The sequence below is a fragment of the Perognathus longimembris genome, chromosome 28 (assembly GCF_023159225.1).
Source record: "Perognathus longimembris pacificus isolate PPM17 chromosome 28, ASM2315922v1, whole genome shotgun sequence".
Lineage (NCBI taxonomy): Eukaryota > Metazoa > Chordata > Mammalia > Rodentia > Heteromyidae > Perognathus > Perognathus longimembris.
This window is the reverse complement of record NC_063188.1, coordinates 17,753,062-17,774,824: the sequence shown is the minus strand read 5'-3', so window position 1 is coordinate 17,774,824 and position 21,763 is coordinate 17,753,062. Positions and strand designations below refer to the sequence as shown.

The 21,763-nt window shown below is 37.8% G+C and overlaps 1 protein-coding gene across 5 annotated transcripts in view; it reads right to left on the bottom strand.

Annotated features, from left to right (window-relative positions):
• Positions 1-6,314: 6,314 nt before the first annotated feature.
• Smarca1 (SWI/SNF related, matrix associated, actin dependent regulator of chromatin, subfamily a, member 1) overlaps positions 6,315-21,763 on the bottom strand; it is a 77,628-nt gene continuing 62,179 nt past the window's right edge. For 3 of the 5 annotated variants that reach the window (XM_048336348.1, XM_048336345.1, XM_048336350.1), the window contains 2 exons: positions 7,872-7,982; positions 6,315-6,791 (listed from right to left, as the gene is read on the bottom strand). In XM_048336348.1, the coding sequence (XP_048192305.1) occupies positions 6,720-6,791; positions 7,872-7,982 (183 nt within the window). In that variant the 3' untranslated portion in view covers positions 6,315-6,719. Of the gene's footprint in view, positions 6,860-7,840; positions 7,983-21,763 lie in introns of all 5 variants that reach the window. The other 2 variants (XM_048336349.1, XM_048336346.1) reach the window with 2 other exon arrangements.

Sequence of the window (21,763 nt, the reverse complement as noted above, 5' to 3'; positions counted from 1 at the left end):
GAATTTTTTCTTGCTCAAAGCTAGCCACAGCTCCTCTTCTTGGAGATAAGAACTTCACTTTCCTGCCAGGCTGGTTTTGAACCTCAACCTCACATCTGAGCCTCCCGCGTAGCTGGAATTACAGGTGTGTACCACCAGTGATTGGCTTCTACTCTTTTACAAAAATAAATTGTAAATGCTTAAAAATGAAAACTTTAGAGAAACAAATGTTGTAATTGTTTTAGAATGATCGAAAGCATGAATTACAGTATTTATAACTATACCAATACATGTAGAATGTCATATATATATATGTGTGTGTATATATATATATATATATGCCATTTGTAATGTGGTCCTCTTTCTATCCACATTATGGGATTGATATTAAATCTATGATACTAACATCAGCAAATTAAAATGGAGACCAGTCTTAGCCCTGGAGCAGAAGTATAGAGAGCTCTCCTATGCCACAGTTTAAACTATATTTGCCAGGTAGACCAAATGTCTTAGAAAACCAGAAGTGATTACTTCACCTGAGGTGAGGGTGCTTAAGGGGCTTAGTGAGAAGAACTATTTACTCATCACCAAGTACTTAACATGTTAATAAACAATTTGGCTGATTAAATAATTGCATTACATTTTAATTGATACTATATTTTAATTTTATACCAGCATTAGTAAAAAAAAAGCAGTATGATAAATCATATCTGAAAAATCAACCCTGACAGTCAATATAAACACTTAACATGTCCATCACTATATGTTCGACCCCAATTCCTCTGTCCTTACTGCCTAGGTTACCCACACTGCCCAGTTTTAAGCCACATTACCATCCTCTAACCACAGGGGGTGTGTCCGTGACTGAGATGTGGCCACAGCAACCCAGCCACTTATCTAGAAGTCAGCTTATTACAACCTGTACCTATATGGTTCTCTCACTAAAAACCACAAAACCTGGGGTAGGTAGAAAGAAGAGCTAGAGCCCGGCATTGGTGACATAGACTTATAATCTATAAGTACTCAAGAGGCTGAGATACAAAGAACCATGGTTGAAATCCAGCCTGGGCAGAGAAATCCATACATTCCATGCCCAAAATAACCAGCAAAAACTTTACTGAAGTTATGACTCAAATGGTAGAGCTAAGCAAGCAAGCCAAGCAAACATAAAGCCCTGAGTTCAACCCCAAATGCTATCTAAAAAGAAAGAACAGCTAGAGATCATGGCCAGGAAAAATAACAGTAAATGTAGGACAGACTACACAATATGGAATTCTAAGAAACAAAATCAGGAGTATATCTAGTAAGGCAATACATACACAAATAGGAGAGAAACTGACAATAAATGATAAAGCTTGAATACAACTCAATGTTTTTCCTTTATGAGTAAGTTTGAATCCCTGCTTCCTAAGACATATTCATGCGATCTGGTTCCATGAGGCTGAAGGAAGGCCACACAGCAATTTAGGATTGTGGATGAACTCCATGGGAGAAAAAAATGGCATAAAAATTATCCCCACAGATTCTGCTGCTTAAACCAAACCAAACAAAACAAACTACAGCTGACCACCAGTGGCTCATATCTGCAATCCTAGTTACTCAGGAGGCCGAGATCCATGGTTTTAAGCCAGACCAGGCAAAAAAGTGTGGGGTATCGTATTTCCAGTTAACCACACAAAAAAAGACAAAAGTGGAACTGCGGCTCAAGTAATAAGAGTGTTAACTTTAAGCAAAAATACTCAAGGAGTCAGGAAACAGTGGTTCACACCTATAATCCTAGCCTACTTAGGAGGCTGAGATCTGAGGATCCTGGTTGAAAGCCAGCTCCAGTCGGAAAGATAGATTCTTATTTCCAATTAACCACCAAAAAAGTCAGACATGGATCTGTGACTCAAGTACTAGAGAGCTAGCCTTGAGTAAAAAGCTCAGGGACCAAGCCCCAGCCCTGAGTTCAAACTCTAGGACTAGCACCAGGAAAAAAAAAAAAACTCCCTCTCATCATAATGGCAGGCAAACAAATATAAGTAGTGTTCCCCATCAATCTCCAATAAATATAAACATTCAAAAACAACCCAAATAATTTGATAGTTTAACATAATGATGAATTGTAGTTTATATTACAGGAAGAACAAGTTCAAAATACAGGTCTTGGGGACAACGTAGAGGCAGAGCTCAAAACTTTTAAAAAAGACAGGTTGGCTGGTGTAGATGAATGTTTCCCCAGTTACAAGACAATGTGTCAAGAAAAGGATAAGTTGCCTTAAAAGACAAGTAATCAGGTCACTAAAAAAGTGCAAAGCCTAGCTAGCATCACCAGAAGGGATTTTAAACCACAGTACCATGAGAAAGCCTAACAGTAAAGCTATCTAAATAAAACTGCAGGAAAGGGGTACCAATTAGCACAGAGAACACTTAGAAAGTGGACCAGACACAATTCTTTTGACTCACTAAACACCTTGTAACTCCTCCCTAATAGTTTCTAATAACATAGCAAAGAAAATGTGCTAGTGGAGAGAACTCAAGAGACCAGTACTTGGTAGCAGGGCAGAATATCCTAATCCAGTCACACTAGCCACTACCACTACAACAGAGAGCTAGATCTTATAAGAACAGCTATGATATGCTATCTAAACACTACTTTCCTTAAATGTCCCACACATTTTTATCAATTAATTCAAGGTTAGGAAAAGCTATACATGCAAGGTGAGCCTATTAATTTGGATTACTCCAGAAGCAGACCCTAAGACAAAGATTCCAATGCAGATAGTTTTAAGAACTAACCTCACGAAACACCCACTGGGAAGTAGGAAAATGATAAAGTGAAAGAAGTCAATAATAAATACACTGGGGGGCGGGGGGAAATGAGGGACGAGGTAACAAACAGTACAAGAAATGTATCCAATGCCTAACATATGAAACTATAACCTCTCTGTACATCAGTTTGATAATAAAAATTTGAAAAAAAATTTTTTTAAAATGCACTGTGAAGACAGTCATTTCTCTGGGTGATTGGAACATAACTGTGAGGATAAACTCTGAAAAACTCATATAAATAATGTGCATTAGTTACCTCACAAGAGGTAAAGACAGCCGGGATACTTACACAACCATTTTCTATCCATTTTTTGGTTCAGGGATATTCCCAGAAGTGTTAACCTCTATATCTTACAGCCTACCATGCAGATTAGAGAAGCCTTCCAGGTTTCTGAAGAAGCCCTGGTAGTTAAAAATCAGTTTGCACACAGAGAAACAAGGCTGAGAAATAGGGGACGTGACAAGGAACATTAGCTACATATATTTGAACTACAGAAAAATCTCCCCTTTGTCTATTGGGGAAAATAGCTGAGGCAGAATAAATGAAGGGAACACTGAATGGAACACAAGAAATCTGAAGTTTGATGGCAACTAGAATTCAGGATCTGTTGCAAGAAAGCAATATGAACATCAAAATGAATCATCTTCACAATGCCTGGGCAACTTAAAAACTACTGCACTGGCTACTGTACCATAAAAGAGGGACAATGGTCAGTGGGAACCTTTGCCAGAAATCAGGAACAAATAACATTTTGTTTTGGTGACAGTGGGTAATTTCACCACTTGAAAGCAAACATCAAGCAAATATGACTGCTGCAATGATTCAAGTTCAGTAACTTGTTTCACCTGGAGAGCCAAAGGACCAAATCTGGAGACATGTTTCATTGAATTCTAAAACAAGTATTCACATTTTCTCCATAACAAAATACCTATATACCAGAGTCAGGGGAAAAGGATCTGTGCAACAGAGACTAAAATACAAATGGCTATGAAGGGGCTGGGAGTGTGGCTTAGCGGTAGAGTGCTTGTCTAGCATGCATGAAGCCCTGGGTTCAATTCCCCAGCACAACATAAACAGAAAAGGCCAGAGGTGGCGCTGTGGCTCAAATGGTAGAGTGCTAGCCTTGAGCAAAAGAAGCTCAGGGACAGTGCTCAGGCCATGAGTCTAAGCCCCAGGATTGGCAAAAAGCAAATGGCTATGAAGACAATGATTCCTGACATACCACTTTCATCTGGTTGTGAGGAACATAGGGCCTGAGTAACAAATTGAGAGTTTCCAGGGAAGCCCGGGAATTGCTAAGAAACCTATTCACTGCTTATTTTCAACAGAGAAAGAGACTTTGTGTGAATAAAATTTCCTCAACATCCCTATTCCTCCACTCCCTTTCCTCAAACATTTTCCAAGCAAACAATCAAATTCAGTCAGATTCCAGTAAAAGCAACTAAGTCTTTTCTTGCTAGTTAACAGGGTCGTTGAGATTCTGTATGACTATAGGTAGATACAGAACATTATTCTGATTCCTCTAGACCCCAAGCAGCAATGTGAAATAAACTCTGCCCTGTTTTTCTCAACGTGGCTTCCAGATATAAAGGTATTCCTCTGTAAGTCTAGACTTTGGTTAAAAAAAACAAGTGTGTGTGTGTGTGTGCGCGCGCGTGCGTGTGTGTGTGTGTGTGTACTGGTACTGGGTTTGAGCTCAAGACCTATGCTCTCACTGGCTTTTTGCTCAAGGCTGGTACTGTACCACTTGAGCAACATCTCCACTTCTCTCTTTTTGCTAGGTCACTGAAGTGTCTCACATACGTCCCTGCCCAAACCAGAAGTGAGATCCCCAGGTCTCAGCCTCCTGAGTAGCTAGGATTATAGGCTTGAGTCACCAGTGCTAAGCTGAAATGAAAAAGATTTTATACTTTTTCTTAGTTTAAGTTCTCTCCAAATTTGGCCACATGGGCAGTTTCATATTTAGACTTGAGACATTTTGTATCCTTAACATGGTATTATTTGGAATATATTATCATCTGCCGTGTTTGTCCTCTTGGTGGGCGAAGGAAAATACCGCTCTATATTCTTTAAGATGAGAAATAGGTACAGGTGAATTTTCACCAAAGACATAGCGTGATCTGCATAGAACCATTTCACGAGTTTGTAAGGATGACAACTTAAACATTCACTGATGCTTTTGACGAACTGAATTTCACATCTCTTTGGTCCAAGGAAGTACCATAAGATAGGGATCTTATATGGAAAGTCTGGCTGAACTTACCTGCAGATTTTCTCCCTTACAGTAGACAATCACATACAGCTCAGCTATTAACCACTTTGAGTTAACAGAAAAAGAACAAGAAGTAGAGATTGTTAAATTTCCATGGAAGTGTTCAAAGACTCTACCTCTACCTGTTACCACCCTCTAGCTTCATCTTCCTTAAGGGAGAAAAATGCCAAACTGATTGATTTGAATCCAGGCGCTTATTCAGCTTTTTCTTCCAGCACAATAGAACTCGAAGGTATCGGTAAAATTCTGACAGGTACTATTTTATCCAGCTCAAGTGAGTGATGGTAGCTTTTCACCTCACTCGAATGGAGAATTTCAAAATGTGATTCAAGGTTGAAGAGCTCTAGATTGGAGTTTTGGAACCTAAAACACAAGCTAGTGAAGGCAGTGATGGAAGACATTCCATTGTTCCCCCTGCATTTCCCACCCCGCCCCCCCCCCGCAGGTGCACAGGACCATGTGGTTGGTTTAAGGACACACAGTCTAAGTGGGTGCAACTTGTGTCATGCTTGGGTTGAAGCACTAGAAAACATACATGAAATTCTCCAGCCTCTTATTTTTCTGTTACAGTGGCAGGTGGACAGGATTCACATCCTGAATAGTGTGGCTACAAAACAACAGTCTCAGTCAGCTTGGAACCTTGAGTGAATGTGTGAAGTACATCCCAACCTATTCTTCTGGCCTGCCTGACATAGGTATTGTGAGCCAGAAATTAAATCTTCATGTGAGAAACCCTCTGACATTTTGAGAATACTACCTGAGCATACATAATAGGATTCTTAATGAAGATAGACCTCCCCCATCTGCAATGCATAACAGTTATTTCATATTCTTAATTTAGATGTAAATAAATCTACATGTCATGCCCCAGACTCCTCTGAACTGGCTCTATAGAAGATCGTGAACAATTCAACAAGCAAAGCTTTAGCTTTCAACCAAGTATACAGTAGTGAGCAATATAATTCAGTAAACAAGATTGCTTTCTACTGCACAAAAAACAGGAAATAATTAAATTTCTTATAGACATTTCTTTATTATATTTTCCCACTTTAATATTTAGAGAATAATTTAAATGTAATGTATACTGACAGCAAGCACAGTATCAAATATTAGGGTTTTAATATTTTTCTTTTCTCACCCTTTATTCCTTTAGGAAAAAATATGTAGATGACCGCAAAGAAACAATTATTATGCTAATCACGGTATGCAGTAACACATAGAAAAGAAAGCAACAAAGAAGTGAAAACGTCTTTCTCCTCAAATCATTTTTAATTCGATTTTCCACAGCCATATAAATTTAAAGTATGAAACAACAATAATACAACTATAGAATCTAGGTTCTCTTTCAAAGCAGCGGCATATAAAACATAGAAAAGCTAAAACCTCAGCACAAGCTTCAAAAAACAAGGACTGAGAGGTTTTTGATGAAGACATGAAATGCACAAAATACAGTACACAAAATACTAAAATGCATAAAATATAAAGCTACACATTTCAGGTAGAAAGCATTGTAAAATATATAAAATATGCAAGAAATCAAAACCAAAGAGATTTTTCTTAAGAGTACCATGAATATACTGGAACTGGCAATTAGCATTTGAAGATGGGAACAAGAAAATAGCAGTTTCCCATTTAAAACTTTATTTCTAGGCTTTAGGATTTCACCTTCTTGACATCCTTCTTTCCAGAGCTCTCAGTAGCTGACTCTGCTTTTCTTTTCTGTGACTAAAATGGAAATAGATTTAATGTTCTGCTCCAATATGCACATTTTAAATGGCCGAACAATGTTAAATCTAGGATGTAAATGCATTAAAAAATTTTAACATGAATATTCACTTCAATGTCACACTTACAGTTAACGTTCTACATAGCCCAACAAACTATATAACCCAATGTAAAATAACCTTTAAAGATGTTTTCTTCTTATGAAAAGACATAAAATAGCCATCAAAAATAGTCATCAAGTATCTACTTACACACGATTTATAAATGTACTCTTATCTTAAAGGACTATTCAAAACTTTTAAGTTTTAGCAGAAATTTCACTTATGTTACTGTTTAAAAACTTCTGATAGATTTTAGCATACCATATTTCACATCCTCCATGATGGTCATTTCTTTCATTTTTTAGCATCTCTGAAATCAGGATGCATGTTACAATCAGTCACATTAAACTTGGCAGTATGTTTTCCTTAGTGACACATACAGTAATGTTGTGTCTTACAATGGAAGGCATTTTAGATTTCATGAAATATGGCAGCTTATTTAACCACACTTAAATAATAATATGATATACTAATGAATAAATTACAGCTATACAAAAAGCAACTTGATTAAAATCAAGTTATCTTTTTATCTAACATTTCACTCATTACCATGTAAAGCTTTTTTTGTCTGCTCAAAGTTCTTATTTGCAGTCATGGTTCCACAGAGATCAGATGACATGTTTGATCAAATCAGAACTCTTGCTTTCAAGTTCAGCATCATCCCATCCCACCTGTAACCAACCTTTTCTTGTCCTCACAATATCCTAGTCTCAAGTCAAAGGATTTTTCTCTCATTATACTTCTGTTTATATTTGTGAGGATTTATAAAATACTGAGTCACATTGCTAAAGAATCCAATCATATGGTCTACAGACAGATAAACATGATTGTGGTATGATTCTTTTTCCTCTCCAAAACAAACTAGCATTTTATAGAAACAGCTTGTGGATATCACTCTGCCATTAACATAATATAGGCATTTTAGTTATGTAAAAAAATGAGATCTACCTAAAAGTTAGGAAAATGCTGAAAATTTTACCATTGGAGTTTTAGTTGCCCGTTTCTTCTTTTCTGCTCTCTCTCTCTCCTCAATTTCCATATTTTCTTTCTCAATCAATGAAATGAGAGTGTTACAGCGTCTCTGAAATTCCTAAATGAAATAAAAGAATGACTTCGTTTCTGTAAATTACCTCATAGTCTTTCCAAAGGTGACAATTCTTTACCTGTGTCATTTTTGTGGTAGAGAATTTCTATAACTGGTATTCCTCAGAACAATATTCATACAGGGTATATATTATAAGATGCACTACAACTATTGTTGGGGGCTCGGGACCCCCTTCTCCCTATCTCCCAGGGGGATGCCTGAATCCCAAACTATGAAAGAACACTCGGCTTTATCCCTCCCGCCCGGGGAAGGAACAAAGCGTGTTCTTATGGATTACGCTAAGATGAGGAAAGTTGCCGAAACCTCCCCCGTCCCCCTCACGTGTCAGGAGCCGACACAGGACAGAGGTTTCAGGGAGCCAGGTCTGGATGTTCCGCCGGTCTCCCCGTCCAGAGGTAGGGCAGAAGAATTTATTACGGTGACAAAGGCGGGAAGGAGAGGGGCTTGGGGTGACTAGCTGATTGGCTGAGCTGGGCTGCCCATCAGGTGATGTCATGAAACTTCCTCTGTGGGCAGAGATCACAGCCCTCCCAAGAGCTGGGTCTCTGTAGAAGTCCCTGCCATGATGGCACGCACGTGTTTGCCCCCCCATGGGCGGGGACTTCTCTTCCGGTTGAAGCCGGAAGATGGGAGTGGCTAGCTTTTTACACTGCCCCAGGGCTGGGGGAAGGGCAGCGTGAATCCCCAACAAACTATGGCTAGGAGGTAACTAAACCATAGTTCATCTACTCTATGGAACACTACTCAGAAATAAAAAGGAAGAATATTAATATAAAAACCTGGATAAACCTCAAGGGATTATCCTGAGTAAAACAATGAGTTTCAAAGGTGACATATATTATTGTTTATATAAAATTCTTAAAATGACAGAATTATAGAAATGGAAAAAAGGTCAATTGTGAGAGCTAGGGAGGGGCGAGTGAGAATCACAACAGAAAACAATAGAATCCTGGGTAGGTGATTATTAGTTACACAAATTTACACGTACCAAAACTACACTGAACTACACACACACACACACACACACACACACACACACACACAGTTTAACTGAAACTAAAGGTCAAGGAAATAAAGTAAAACAATTCTATTAATATCAAATTAGCAATGATATGAGTTGTGCACCTGTACAAATATAGTATATGTACTGTAACAGTAAGATGGTAAAATTGGAGTTCTCACTCACTGAGAATGAATGTCAATATTCATACCTGATATGGAATAAACTGTCTCTTCAAAATTCATATCTTAAACGTCTTAACTTTCAATGTGACTATACTTAGATTATTTAAGCAATTAAATAAGGTTATGTGAGATAAAAAATGGTTGGACCATAATGGTAGGGCCCATATGATAGGACCTAAAGGCAACAGGACTGTTAGTATCTTTTTCTCTCCTCCTCTTCCTCCTTTAGTGCTGCTTCTTCTGCTTCCACTCAGATGTGACGATACCATATACAGAAGAATGTGAACCAGAAAACAACCCTGCTGCCACTATAATCTTGGACCTCCAGTCTCCATCATTGTGAGAAAATGTTTTGTCACATAGGCCACCTAGCCTGTGGTATGCTGTTATGGCAGCAAAGCCAGACTCTTTATATAATACCTTCCTGGAAAGCAAATTGAAAATAACAAAGTAATGATTTTTGTTGGTGGTGATGTTCTTTTTGTATTTAATTTTTTTGTCTTTTTAATGGGAACCAATGGGATGTAGAAATTGAAGGAGGAAGGGTGAACAAATGCAGTCATGGTACTCAGTAGACAGTGTGGAAAACTTATGTGTAACTTATGTGTGCAACTTATGGGGGTTGGGAGGGGGAAATGGGAAAGTGAAGAAAGGCGTGACATAGTCCAAAATATTGTACTCACTACCTCTACAACACCTAATAACCATAAATTTTTATTTTAAAAAACTTTTATACTCTGACCTAACAGTTCTATTATTATTATTTTACTGTTAGCAAGTAAGAAATGCCTACAAATAGTTCAAAAGAATTTTTCAACAGTGTAAATGGGGAAAGGCTGGTAACTAGTTATATTTTTGGGTAACTTGAAAATCACATACATAGACACAATTAAGAGCTGGAAGAGTATCAACAAGAATGTAACCAGTAATTAACAGCAGCTATTTCTGAAAGTGGGACCAGCAATATTTTCTTTTTTTCTTAAGAGATGGGGTAGGCAGGATATGACAAGGACATCTGTACCTCCATGTTCATTGTTGCACTATTCACAATAAGCAGATATGGAAACAACCCAGGTGCCCCACTACAGATGAATGGGTTCAAAAAATAAGGTACCTATATACAATGGAATTTTACACTGCCATTAGAAAAGACAAAATAATGGCATTTGCTAGAAAATGGATGGATCTAAAACAAATCATGCTGAGACAAGCCAAGAATAGAGACAAACTGTATATGGTCTCCCTGATATGCAGGTGTTAGAATTAAAATGCAGAGACAGAACAAAGTAAACAGGTCTCAATATACCAAAATACAGTAAAAAGAGGACACAGAATGAATGGAAAGTGTGTGAGAATAGTAATAATAATATGACCATCGCTACAGTGGACAGCGATGAAAGGGAACTAAGCAACTCATGGGTAGGAATGGGAAGGAATGAATGAAGGAAGGAACAGATTTTGCTAAACAAAAGGAACATAATGAACATATCATCCGGAATGGAGAAAATGATTTTATTGTTAAAGGTCATAGACTTTGTAAGCCATGTTGAGTAGAATGATAATTTTCATCATTGTGAAAGTTAAAATGTGTACTGTGATATATATATATGTAATAACAAACCCAATTTTAAAAAATCAGAGGAATGATGGGAGAAGAGAGAGAGAGAGAGAGAGAGAGAGAGAGAGATAGGGTAGGACTTTGTTTGCCCATGCTGCCCAGGGCCCAAGAGATCATCTGCCACCAAGTAGTTGGACTAGAAAGTTTTATTTTGTTCTTTATGCTAGCTTGCATTTTCGAAATTGGGGTGTGTGTGTGTGTGCGCGCGTGTGTGCGTGCGTGTGTGTGTGTGTGTGTGTGTGTGTGTGTGTGTTTTGGTCGTGGGGCTTGACCTCTGGGTCTGGACGTTGTCCCTGAGTTCTTCAGCTCAAGGCTAGTGCTCTACCACTTGAGCCACAGGTTCATTGGAGATGAGAGTCTCAAGGACTTTCCTACCCGGGCTGGCTTTGAATCACGATCCTAAGATCTCAGCCTCCTGAATAGCTAGGGTTACAAGCGTGATCACCTGCACTGGGTTTTAAAGTTTTGGGTTTTTTTTTCTTTTTTAAGAAATGGCATTTTCAATATAGCTTTATATTTCCAAATAAAATCCAGGAATGACATACCAACATAGGAAATGTTAAATTCTAAGTGTTATAAACTATCCAAACACTTTCTTTTCTTCAGCCCCCAAAGAGGCAGAAAAGTAAAGACAGTCTAGCCAGAAAAGTCAGATTAACAGATTATTTACCAATTAAAAATGATCTTACTGGGGCTGGGAATATGGCCTAGTGGCAAGAGTGCTTGCCTTGTATACTTGAAGCCCTGGGTTCGATTCCCCAGCACCACATATATGGAAAATGGCCAGAAGGGGCGCTGTGGCTCAAGTGGCAGAGTGCTAGCCTTGAGCAAGAAGAAGCCAGGGACAGTGCTCAGGCCCTGAGTCCAAGCCCAGGACTGGCAAAAAAAAACAACAAATAAATAAATTTTTTAAAAATGATCTTACATAAAACTCGAATGTTGGTTTCCCATATATCCCCAATTATCCAAAGTTAAACAATTTAGGAAAAATAACATTGAAATTTTCCTTACGTACCACAATAGTGGTGATGTATTTAATATGCAGATCAAATACTCTTCATAGCTTCATTCAGTAATACACATACAAATTAAACAGCATGTTATTCAATTTACCTATTTTAGAAAGGGTGAAGTTGACCCTGATGAGATTTGATCATTGGTTTCTAGGGAGACTAGATAAGATTCTTTATATGAAGTTGATTTTTGAATCATTAAGCTATACCCTGTGGCTATTATTATTCTCAGTAAGTAACAGTTGCCTGTGACTGTAGATATCTTTAGATACATATTCATGATTCATATGAATGATTCACAGGAAAACACTAATACTTTGAGACATTCTCATATGTGGGGAAGTAGAGTATTGCAAAATGATTAAAAATAGACTGTATAATAAATTTCTACCTTCATTACCTTCAACTTATCACTAACTCCTCCAGACAGAGAAAAATAATCTAACTCTCTAGAGGAAGGGATCAAAGACTGGCTGAGTATGGGTATTACCTTCCTGCATAGGTCATGACACATTCTCTAGAGACAAACCAGCCCAATTTTCTAGCTATACACTTAACAACTGCCTAACTAAACAGATGGTATGACAAACAGAATATTGCTCAAAATCACAAAAGCCAGATTACCAATAAAGCAGTGACTCACTGCTTAAATAATTAAGTGATATGAAAAGTTTTCTAGCACTTTGTGTCTTTTTCTAATTTCTCCACTTACATATTCCCCTAGATTCTTATTGTTCCATTTGTATTCCTGTTATACAAGGAATTGTCGTGCCTCAATCAGTTTCTACAATTCTGTGGTATAATGAAGTCTTTTTCTCACCAAGTTTGCACTCTTCATTTAGGAATTATTAAGCAAGAGAGAGAAAAATATCACACTGAGGGAAAAGACATGCAAAGACAATGAAGACAGCAGAAGAGAATAGGAAGATGGCAATTTTTGAAAAATCATTCTATCTTTAACTATGTACAAAATTCTGAATTTTAAAAAGGTCAAACATATATTCCCATGGCAGGACTTTTCAGAGCTTTTAGCATTCTGATATAGATTGGAAGTATCTATGACAGGATTCAGTGTCGGTATGTCCCAAATGTGTTTCAACACATTTACATATTCTGGAACTATGTTTAGTAAAAGCCAACTTGATAAATGCTATGCAAGGTAAGAGTAAGAGCTAAGATTAAGTAAGATCAGAGTTAGCTCAAAGACTGTAGATGTAAGAACAAAAAACTAAGTAGTTTTACATTATTAAGTAGTTGATAAAAGCATCTCTGAAAATTTTGGAGGACTACTGATACAGTCATAGTATTTTACTACCCAAATATCTCTTGATACAGATTCTCACTGGGAAAGTCAAGAAAGGACCTAACAATAAAAATTATTCAAGTTAATTCCTGAATAATGCTTTGTAGTATGTACTTGCTAGTCAGTCATGGAGGCTGCCTGTAAGAATTCTGCAACTGCATCCTAAGGCTGGCTATTCTACTTCTGGGCGTTATAAATGATTTTCTTTTGCAAGATACAATTTGCTACCTTCTGGTAATCATAGAAAACAAGCAGGGCTGGAGATGTGGCCTAGTGGCAAGAGTGCTTGCCTCATATACATGAGGCCCTGGGTTCAATTCTCCAGCACCACATATACAGAAAAAGCCAGAAGTGGCACTGTGGCTCAAGTGGCAGAGTGCTAGCCTTGAGCAAAAAGAAGCCAGAGACAGTGCTCAGGCCCTGAGTCCAAGCCCCAGGAATGGCAAAAAAGAAAGAAAACAAACAAATTTCCTCTTCTCCTGACATCAAGTATTTCCAGGCAGCTCTTGTATCTTACCATAATTATTCCCTAGACCTACAAACACCACTCTTTAACTAAACGTCCTATCCCTTTTCCTATCATTCATTTAATATGTCTCTAAAAGGACTGTGATGGCTAACCTTGTCAGATCAATTCTATTAAAAGACACCTAGGAGATTAGTAAAGCACACTTCTGGTATATCTATATGGGCATTTCTAAGAGAATATTAACTAAGAGAGAAAAAGATACATTCTGAATGTGGAAGCACCATCTCATAGTCTGAGATCCTGAACAGAATAGAAAGATAAAAGGGAGAAGGGAAAGCTCACGGTGGAGATGTGTTCTTGTGCCAGTCTGTCTTTCCTCCCTCCACCTGAGATAGTTTGCCTGCCATGATGGACTGAAATCTCTAAAACTGTGAGGCAAAACAAGTATTTCCTCTTTCTAAGATTCTCAAGTATTTGTGACATCAATGGAAAGCCGAATTAACACAGAAAATTGATGCCAGAGAGGGGGAGCCATTCCTGTGACTAGCTGATGATATGATTTAGAAATCTTTGGAGTTTGGAGAACCATGGAGATGTGGGCTAGAGTAGCCCCAGAAGAGCTTAATGGGTGATTCTCGAAAAAGCTCAGAAGACAATTCCAGTCGGAAAGTAGGGAACATATTTTATTGCATTTCTCAGACAGAAGAAAGCTTCTGAGAACAATGCTCATACAGACCCATTGAGGAAAGTATTGTCTGTGCTCAGCCATCCAGGCACGGAGACTGCTGCAGCCATGGTGCAAGGGGGCCTAGGTACCACTTGAACTAGGTTCAGACCTTGTTGTGGTCCACATGATGCTGGTTTTACAAACATGCAAAATGAAAGAATTATGGAGTCATGTAGGTATCCACGTAGTTTCCAAGGAAAACCAGGGAGGCCAAGAAATGTCTGTGAAAGCATAAGAGTCTCTTCAGGAAGCCACTGAGAGCTGTGACACCGAAACCTAAGCTGCAGTGGAAACCTAAGGAGTCAGGCGATTCTGTGAACATGGGCAACTGGGGAAACACTGGGGAAAGTGGCAGGCAATGAGTAAACTAAGTCCTAGAGAGAGGTTATGTGAGCTCCAGACACCAAAGCCACAGAGACCAGGTTGCCCAAGCCCTTTGGGGCTCACATCACACTCATGTGTGCCCTGGATGCCAAACATGAAGCTACTGGATTTAACACTAACCTTGCTGGGCTTTCAGTCTTGCTTTGGTCCAATCCTTCCACGCTGTTTTCCTATTCCTCCCTTTCGGAATGAGAATGTTTACTCTGTGCCATTGTATCTTGGAAGTACACAATTTTTTTAATCATACAAGTGCTCACAGCTAAGAATCTGCCTTGAGTCTCAAAGGAAACTTTCAAGCAATGCTCGAACTGTTGAGACTGTGGGGACTTGTAGAGATGGATTGAATGTACTTTGTATTAAGAGATGAACAAGCCAGACCCAAAGAAACATGGATTCTATGGTTTCCCTCATAGTAAATAATTGGTATATGTCTAGGATAGACTTAACAAAAGATCACAATAGCTCCAGAGTTATGTACATAAGAACACATAAGATGATGCTAAGAAAAATGAACTCCACGTTATGGAACATGTGGTATATCATTGTTGTTATTTTCAACATGCCATGTGAAACCGTGCCTTTTTTTTTTTTTATATTCCCTTCCCGTGATTTTACCCCTGATATCACTGTAATCACTATATGGATATTGTATGTGTGTGTGTGTGTGTGTGTGTGTGTGTGTGTGTGTGTGTGTGCGTGTGTGTGTATTGGAACTAGGGAAGGGAAAGGGAATACCAAAATCGAGAGACAAGTGATAAAAAGACAAACCAATGCAACAAAAATACTTACAAACTATAGGGCGTAAACCAACTGTACAACTCATGGGGGAGGCGGGGAGAAAATAAGGGAGGAGGTAACAAATTGGATAAGAAATGTACTCACTGCCTTACATAGGAAACTGTAACCCCACTTTGACAATAAAGAAAAAAAGAAGAAAATTCAAAGAAATGAACAAGAGTCTTTGGGGGCAGGAGTAGTATGTTAAGAATGTTAAAAAGGTATGTATGGGTGTAAAATGAAAAGGAACAGACTTCTAATGGTTGTTGGATATCAACTTGATTTCACTGAGAAGCGCCTAGGCCATTTGTGACAGTGCTTCCAGAAAGCATTAAATAAGGGAGGCAGAGCTGTTGACTATAGTAGGCAGTAACCATCCCACAGTCTGGGGCTCCAGATGGAACAAAAGAATAAAGGAGACAGCCAGTATACATACACATATCCTATCTCCACTTCTTGGTCACAATGATGCAAGCAGTTCTTCACTCTGCTACACCCTCCCCACTATGATCCATGGAAACCTCTGAAAGTATGAAGCAAAATAAATCCTTCCTCCTTCAAGTTGTTTTTTCCTCAGGTATTTATCCCACTAACAGGAAGTTTGATGATAAATACCACCCTACCCTTGGTTCTATTATTTCTTCCCTTCCACTTTTCATACACATTCTTTTCAACCAGATTTCAGTATATTTATTTCAGTGAAGAGCCAGATGGTAAATATTTTCAGCTTTGCGAATGCCACAGTCTCTGTCACAACTATTCAGTTATGCTGCTCTAGCATGAAAACAGCTATAAACAATACATAAATGAGTATGTACCTCTGTTCCAATAAAACCTTATTTCCAGACACTAACATTGCAATTTGGTATACTTTTCATGTCCCAAAATACTATTCTTCTTTTTATTTCTCTGAACCAGTTAAAAAATTCTAAAAAAAAAAAAATTTGCAGCCTGGAAACTATGCAAAACAGGTTTTGCCAACTCCTGCTATAAATTACAGGCTTCCTATTTACTTTAAACAAAATTGTGCTGTTCTGTTTTCTCATCTCTCTCCAACGGCTTAGGAGTCCACTCAATGCAAATCCATTCACATTTCAACTTTTGAATAGTAGGAGAGATATATATATATATATATATATATATATATATATATATGTATATGTGTGATAAATGATGTAATGTTTGCAGTGCACAATGCTGCCCCTTGGTGTGTGGTGAATATTAATCACCCCAGGCACCAAGTTCAAATATTCTTTGCCCCTACTCAGCTTCAAAGCATCAATTCAAAAGGCACATCAGTAGACTTGAAGTGACTTATTGAAAGAGATTAAAGAGGTTCCACATTACATTTCCTATGTACTAAAATCCTAGACACTAAGCCTACCTAAGTCTGAATGACAGAAGGTCTGCGCCTTTTATGGTTGAAAGTCAAAAGAGGCTGAATGAGCAAGGGCAAAAATGAAAAAAAAAAAAGAAACACTTCACATTTGTTCCTCTGAATTTGTGATCAAATTCTATGTCAGGATTTTGTTCTACAGTTCTTAGTAAAATGAAAAAAGCTTATTTGTTTCTGTTTTTTATATATACCCTTACTTTACCTCTAGAAGACAATTTTTTAATTAATACGTTTGTCTATAAATTCTGTGCCATACTTTCCACATTTTGAGTCACATGTGAACCTTTTGCTAAGACTTGAACATCATGGTTCAAAGCCAGCCCAGGAAAGAAAAATCTATGGGACTCTTATCTCCAATTAACCACCAAAAAGCTGCAAGGGGAGCTGTGGCTCAAGTGAAACAATGTCAACCTTGAGTTTTGAAAAAAAAACCTTTAAGTTCAGTGCCCAAGCTCTGAATTCAAGGCCCAATACCAGCACAAAAAATAAATAACTTAAGAGTCTATACTAAAATCTCATAGCCCAAGAATACTATGAGTAAAAATGGAAACTGATACTCTAATAAGTATATCCTACCTTTCCTAAACAAGGACCAAATGAGGATACTTGTATGTAATTATTACCACCTATAAACTGTCTTTATTATAAAATATTGTTACCTTTTTCAAGAGATAATGCATAAATATAAGTACCTAATATGGATTCTTGTTAGTGCATTAATTGTAGTTCTGTTCATTCGTATAGTCTAGTGCCCTAAATGAAATGGTATGGCTGCATAACATTTCAGAATTTACAATTAGATATTGAAATATGACTATATAAAAGCTGCTTCAGGAATGACAGACAACCTCTATCAATGGAAAAAGATAGAGTACAAGGAAAAAAACTAGAATGAACTCTGACATATTGGTACATTTGCTTACATTCTATTCAGATCTGGTCCAATTGTAGGAATCTGTGTGACAGAAGCAAAGTGAAGTGTACAAAAGTCTGATACTCCTTCATTCGCTTGGTACCTACTCTGAGCTCCATAACTATGCTGACTAGCTTAAATATAACCAACTACACTTCAAGGTTAAAACAGCAGCAGTAGGGGCTGGGGATATGGCCTAGTGGCAAGAGTGCTTGCCTTGTATACATGAGGCCCTGGGTTCGATTCCTCAGCACCACATATACAGAAAATGGCCAGAAGGGGCGCTGTGGCTCAAGTGGCAGAGTGCTAGCCTTGAGCAAAAAGAAGCCAGGGGCAGTGCTCAGGCCCTGAGTTCATGGCCTAGGACTGGCCAAAAAAAAAAACAAAAAAAAAAACAGAACAGCAGCAGTAAAAAAGACTCTGGAGCAGACAGTGGATAGTGGCATATTAGCCAAAGGACAGAAAAACAAAGTGAGGAGGAAAAACTAGAAATAAATATGAAATTGTTAGCATAGTTGTAGTTAAATGAGATAGATATCTACCTCCATCTACCCAAGCAGTATTTTAAAAATATGAATCTGATCATGTCACTGCTCTTGTTTTATTGCCAGTCCTGGGGCTTGAACTCAAGACAAAGATACTGTCCCTGACCTTTGCCACTTGAACCAGAATTCCACTTCCAGTTTTTTGATGATTAGTTGGAGATAAGAATCTCATGGATTTTCCTCCCCAGACTGGATTCAAACCACGATTTTCAGATGTAGTATTACAGGAATGAGCCACCAGTGCCCAGTGTGTAATCCTGCTGGCACAACCTGGAATTGTATTCCCTAGGTCAACTCTTAGGTTTTCAAGATTGGTTCCAAGAAAGACCTCTTTTGTGAAGCTACTCCTCTGATTCCTTTGCTTAAACACTATTTTGTCTGTACATTCCTCTCCATAGGACTTATTCAAAATTATGGCAGAAAAGGGACTTTTTGGTCTTTCCCATGTATGACGAGCAAAAAGAAATCTGTGAGATTACCGATATATTTGGTTTTAAGATTTTAATTTAATTTTATGAGGCTGGGAATGTGTCCTAGTGGCAAGAGTGCTCGCCTTGTATACATGAAGCCCTGGGTTCGATTCCCCAGCACCACATATACAGAAAATGGCCAGAAGTGGCGCTGTGGCTCAAGTGGCAGAGTGCTAGCCTTGAGCAAAAAGAAGCCAGGGACAGTGCTCAGGCCCTGAGTCCAAGACCCAGGACTGGCAAAAAAAAAAAGATTTTAATTCTATATTCACAAAAAAACCCATCCATATATTTTACAGTTTATCAATGTTACTAAAGATTTATTCAGATTTCTTTGTCATTAACAATGTAATACTCTACAATATCATTACTAGTTGTTAATACACAAGTACAAACATATAAATCAAACTTCATGAATAATTTTTATGAAATTTACTAGACTAGTTTTCATAAGGAACAAAGAGAAATGTAACAAGTAGAGAATTCACACGTTTCACCTTTGTTCTTCTAAAACACCTATAAAGACAATCCTTTCTCAACTGGCTAGAGAATATATAAAATATCCTGAGCTGAAACCATAACCTAATTAACATTTACTAGCTACTGTGATAAACCTATAAAACGAGAAGCAAGTTAATAAAAAGCTATAGTATTATTTTCTAAAAAGTACTTTTTCTCCTACAGTTGTAATAAGGAATGACATTTTCTTACTTTTAAATAAGGAACATTTTCATTAATAATAAAGTTGTGATTTGAAAACAAACTAATAACATGAAATTTTTATTACATTATATTCAACACTGTGATTCTCTCTCTGAGATGCTATCACAAAAATTCATTTAAACAACTACAAAAGACACAGTAATTGTAATGACTAATTACTAATACTCTGCTTCAACAGCAACGTACATGGCCACAGGCAATGCACACATAGCTTCTTGAGCTGGCTCAAGAGGAAAGAAAAAAGCTCTCCAGAAGTTAAAAGGTGAGAATTTTTAAACTAAAGAGTCAAAGCAACCATGTAAAGGAAGCAGTAAATGTTTTATCAAAACTGATCTTTACTTCAGAGAATTAAATTTTTTTTTCTAAACTTTAAGTTCTAAGAAGGGACCTAAGAGACAAGCATGATACACACTTTTAATTCACACTGCCTGGGAAATCAGGGAGATGACTGTTCGAAGTCAGTCCAAGAAAAAAGTTCATAAGACACATCCCTCCCCTGCCTCCCGGACAGCTCAATGAGTAATTGGGGGAGGTAGCATGTGACTGTCACCCTAGCTACACAGGAAGAAGCTAAGTTCACAAGAATCATGATTCCAAAACCAGCCCAGGCAAAAAAAAAAGATCAAGATTCAATTTCATTCTACTCATTTCCCCCTTTTATTCTTCTACCCCTCTCTCCTCTTGTCTGTCCTTTGCAAATACCCATATCCTAGTATTCATTTTGTTGGGCATTGATTTGGTCTTTCTAAAATAATTATGTTATTTTCATTCTCCAATGATTCTATTATAATTCGTTTATAACCACTTGGGTTCTACCCAGTGTGCTTATTATTCCTAGATTTATAGGCACATGCTAGTTCCCACTAATGAGAAACCAGGCAACCTGGGCTTCTCTGGGTCTGGCCTACTTCACTGTACATAATCCTCTCCAAGTCTGTCCATTTCCTTAGGAATGGTTCAATCTTATTCTTCGTAATGGATGAGCAGAATTTGTGTGTTTATGTATGTGGGTATATCTATGTGTGTGCATATATATATATATACATATATATATCACATTTTCTTGATCCATTTGTCCATTCGAGGGCATCTGGGATGATTCCAAGAATGCATTGCATATGCCATAGAACTGTGAAAAATAAGGGAAGGGTTGGGTAGATGGGGAAGTGGGGATGTTGAAGGGATGACACAGATCAAGATGTATCATACACATAAATTGCTTTGTTAAAGGGCAAAAAAATCAATACACAACCTAGAAGTAAGAAAGTGAAGGAAGGGATGGGAAGGGTGGGTGAGAATGTTAAAAGGGTGGCAATGATCAAGAGGCAATGTATTCATAAACTACTGTTGAATGGTAACTCCTTTGCTCAACTATCTAATGAAAATTATTAAATTTAATAATAACTTTTTTAAAAAGATTCGATCTCAAAAGACAAGCTAGTTGTGGTGACATATGCCTGTCATTCCAGTTATGTCAGGAAATATAAATAGGATCATAGTCCAGGATATCCCAGGCAAAACTTGAGACCCTATCTGAAAAATATCTATAGCACCTGGGTGCTGGCCATGCCCATAATCCTAGCAACTCAGGAGGCTGAGATCTAAGGATCATTGTTCAAAGCCAGCCTGGGCAGAAAAGTCCCTGTGAGAGTTTTATCTCCAATTAACCACTCAAAACCAGAAGTGGAGTTGTGGCTCCAAGTAATAGAGTGCTACTCTTGAGCAAAAGTGCTCAAGGACAGCATTTAAACTGTGAGTTCAAGCCCCAAGACTAGCAAAAAAAATATATTACAGCTGATTTGAAACAGATGCCCTTCAGTAGATGAATGGATCAAGAAATCGTGGTATATATACAAAATGGAATTCCATGCTTCTATCATAAAGAATGACATTGCCCCATCCATAAGGAAATGGAAAGACTTGGAAACAAACATATTAAGTGAAGTGAGCCAGACCCAAAGAAACATAAACTCTATGGTCTCTCTTATTGGTAATAATTGCTGTATGTCTAGGATAGCCCTAACAGATGAGCACAATAGCTGAATAGCTATGTACATATGATGACAAAAGATGACACTAAGAGAAATGATCCCCAAACTATGGAAACAAGTGGTTTAACATTCATGTTGCTATTTTCAAGGTACTATGTGAAATCATTTCTTTTTTCTTCTGTTCATCTTCCCTATGATTTAACCTCTGTTGTCACTGTATTTGATTCTAGTACCCTGGGTATTTTATATATGTCT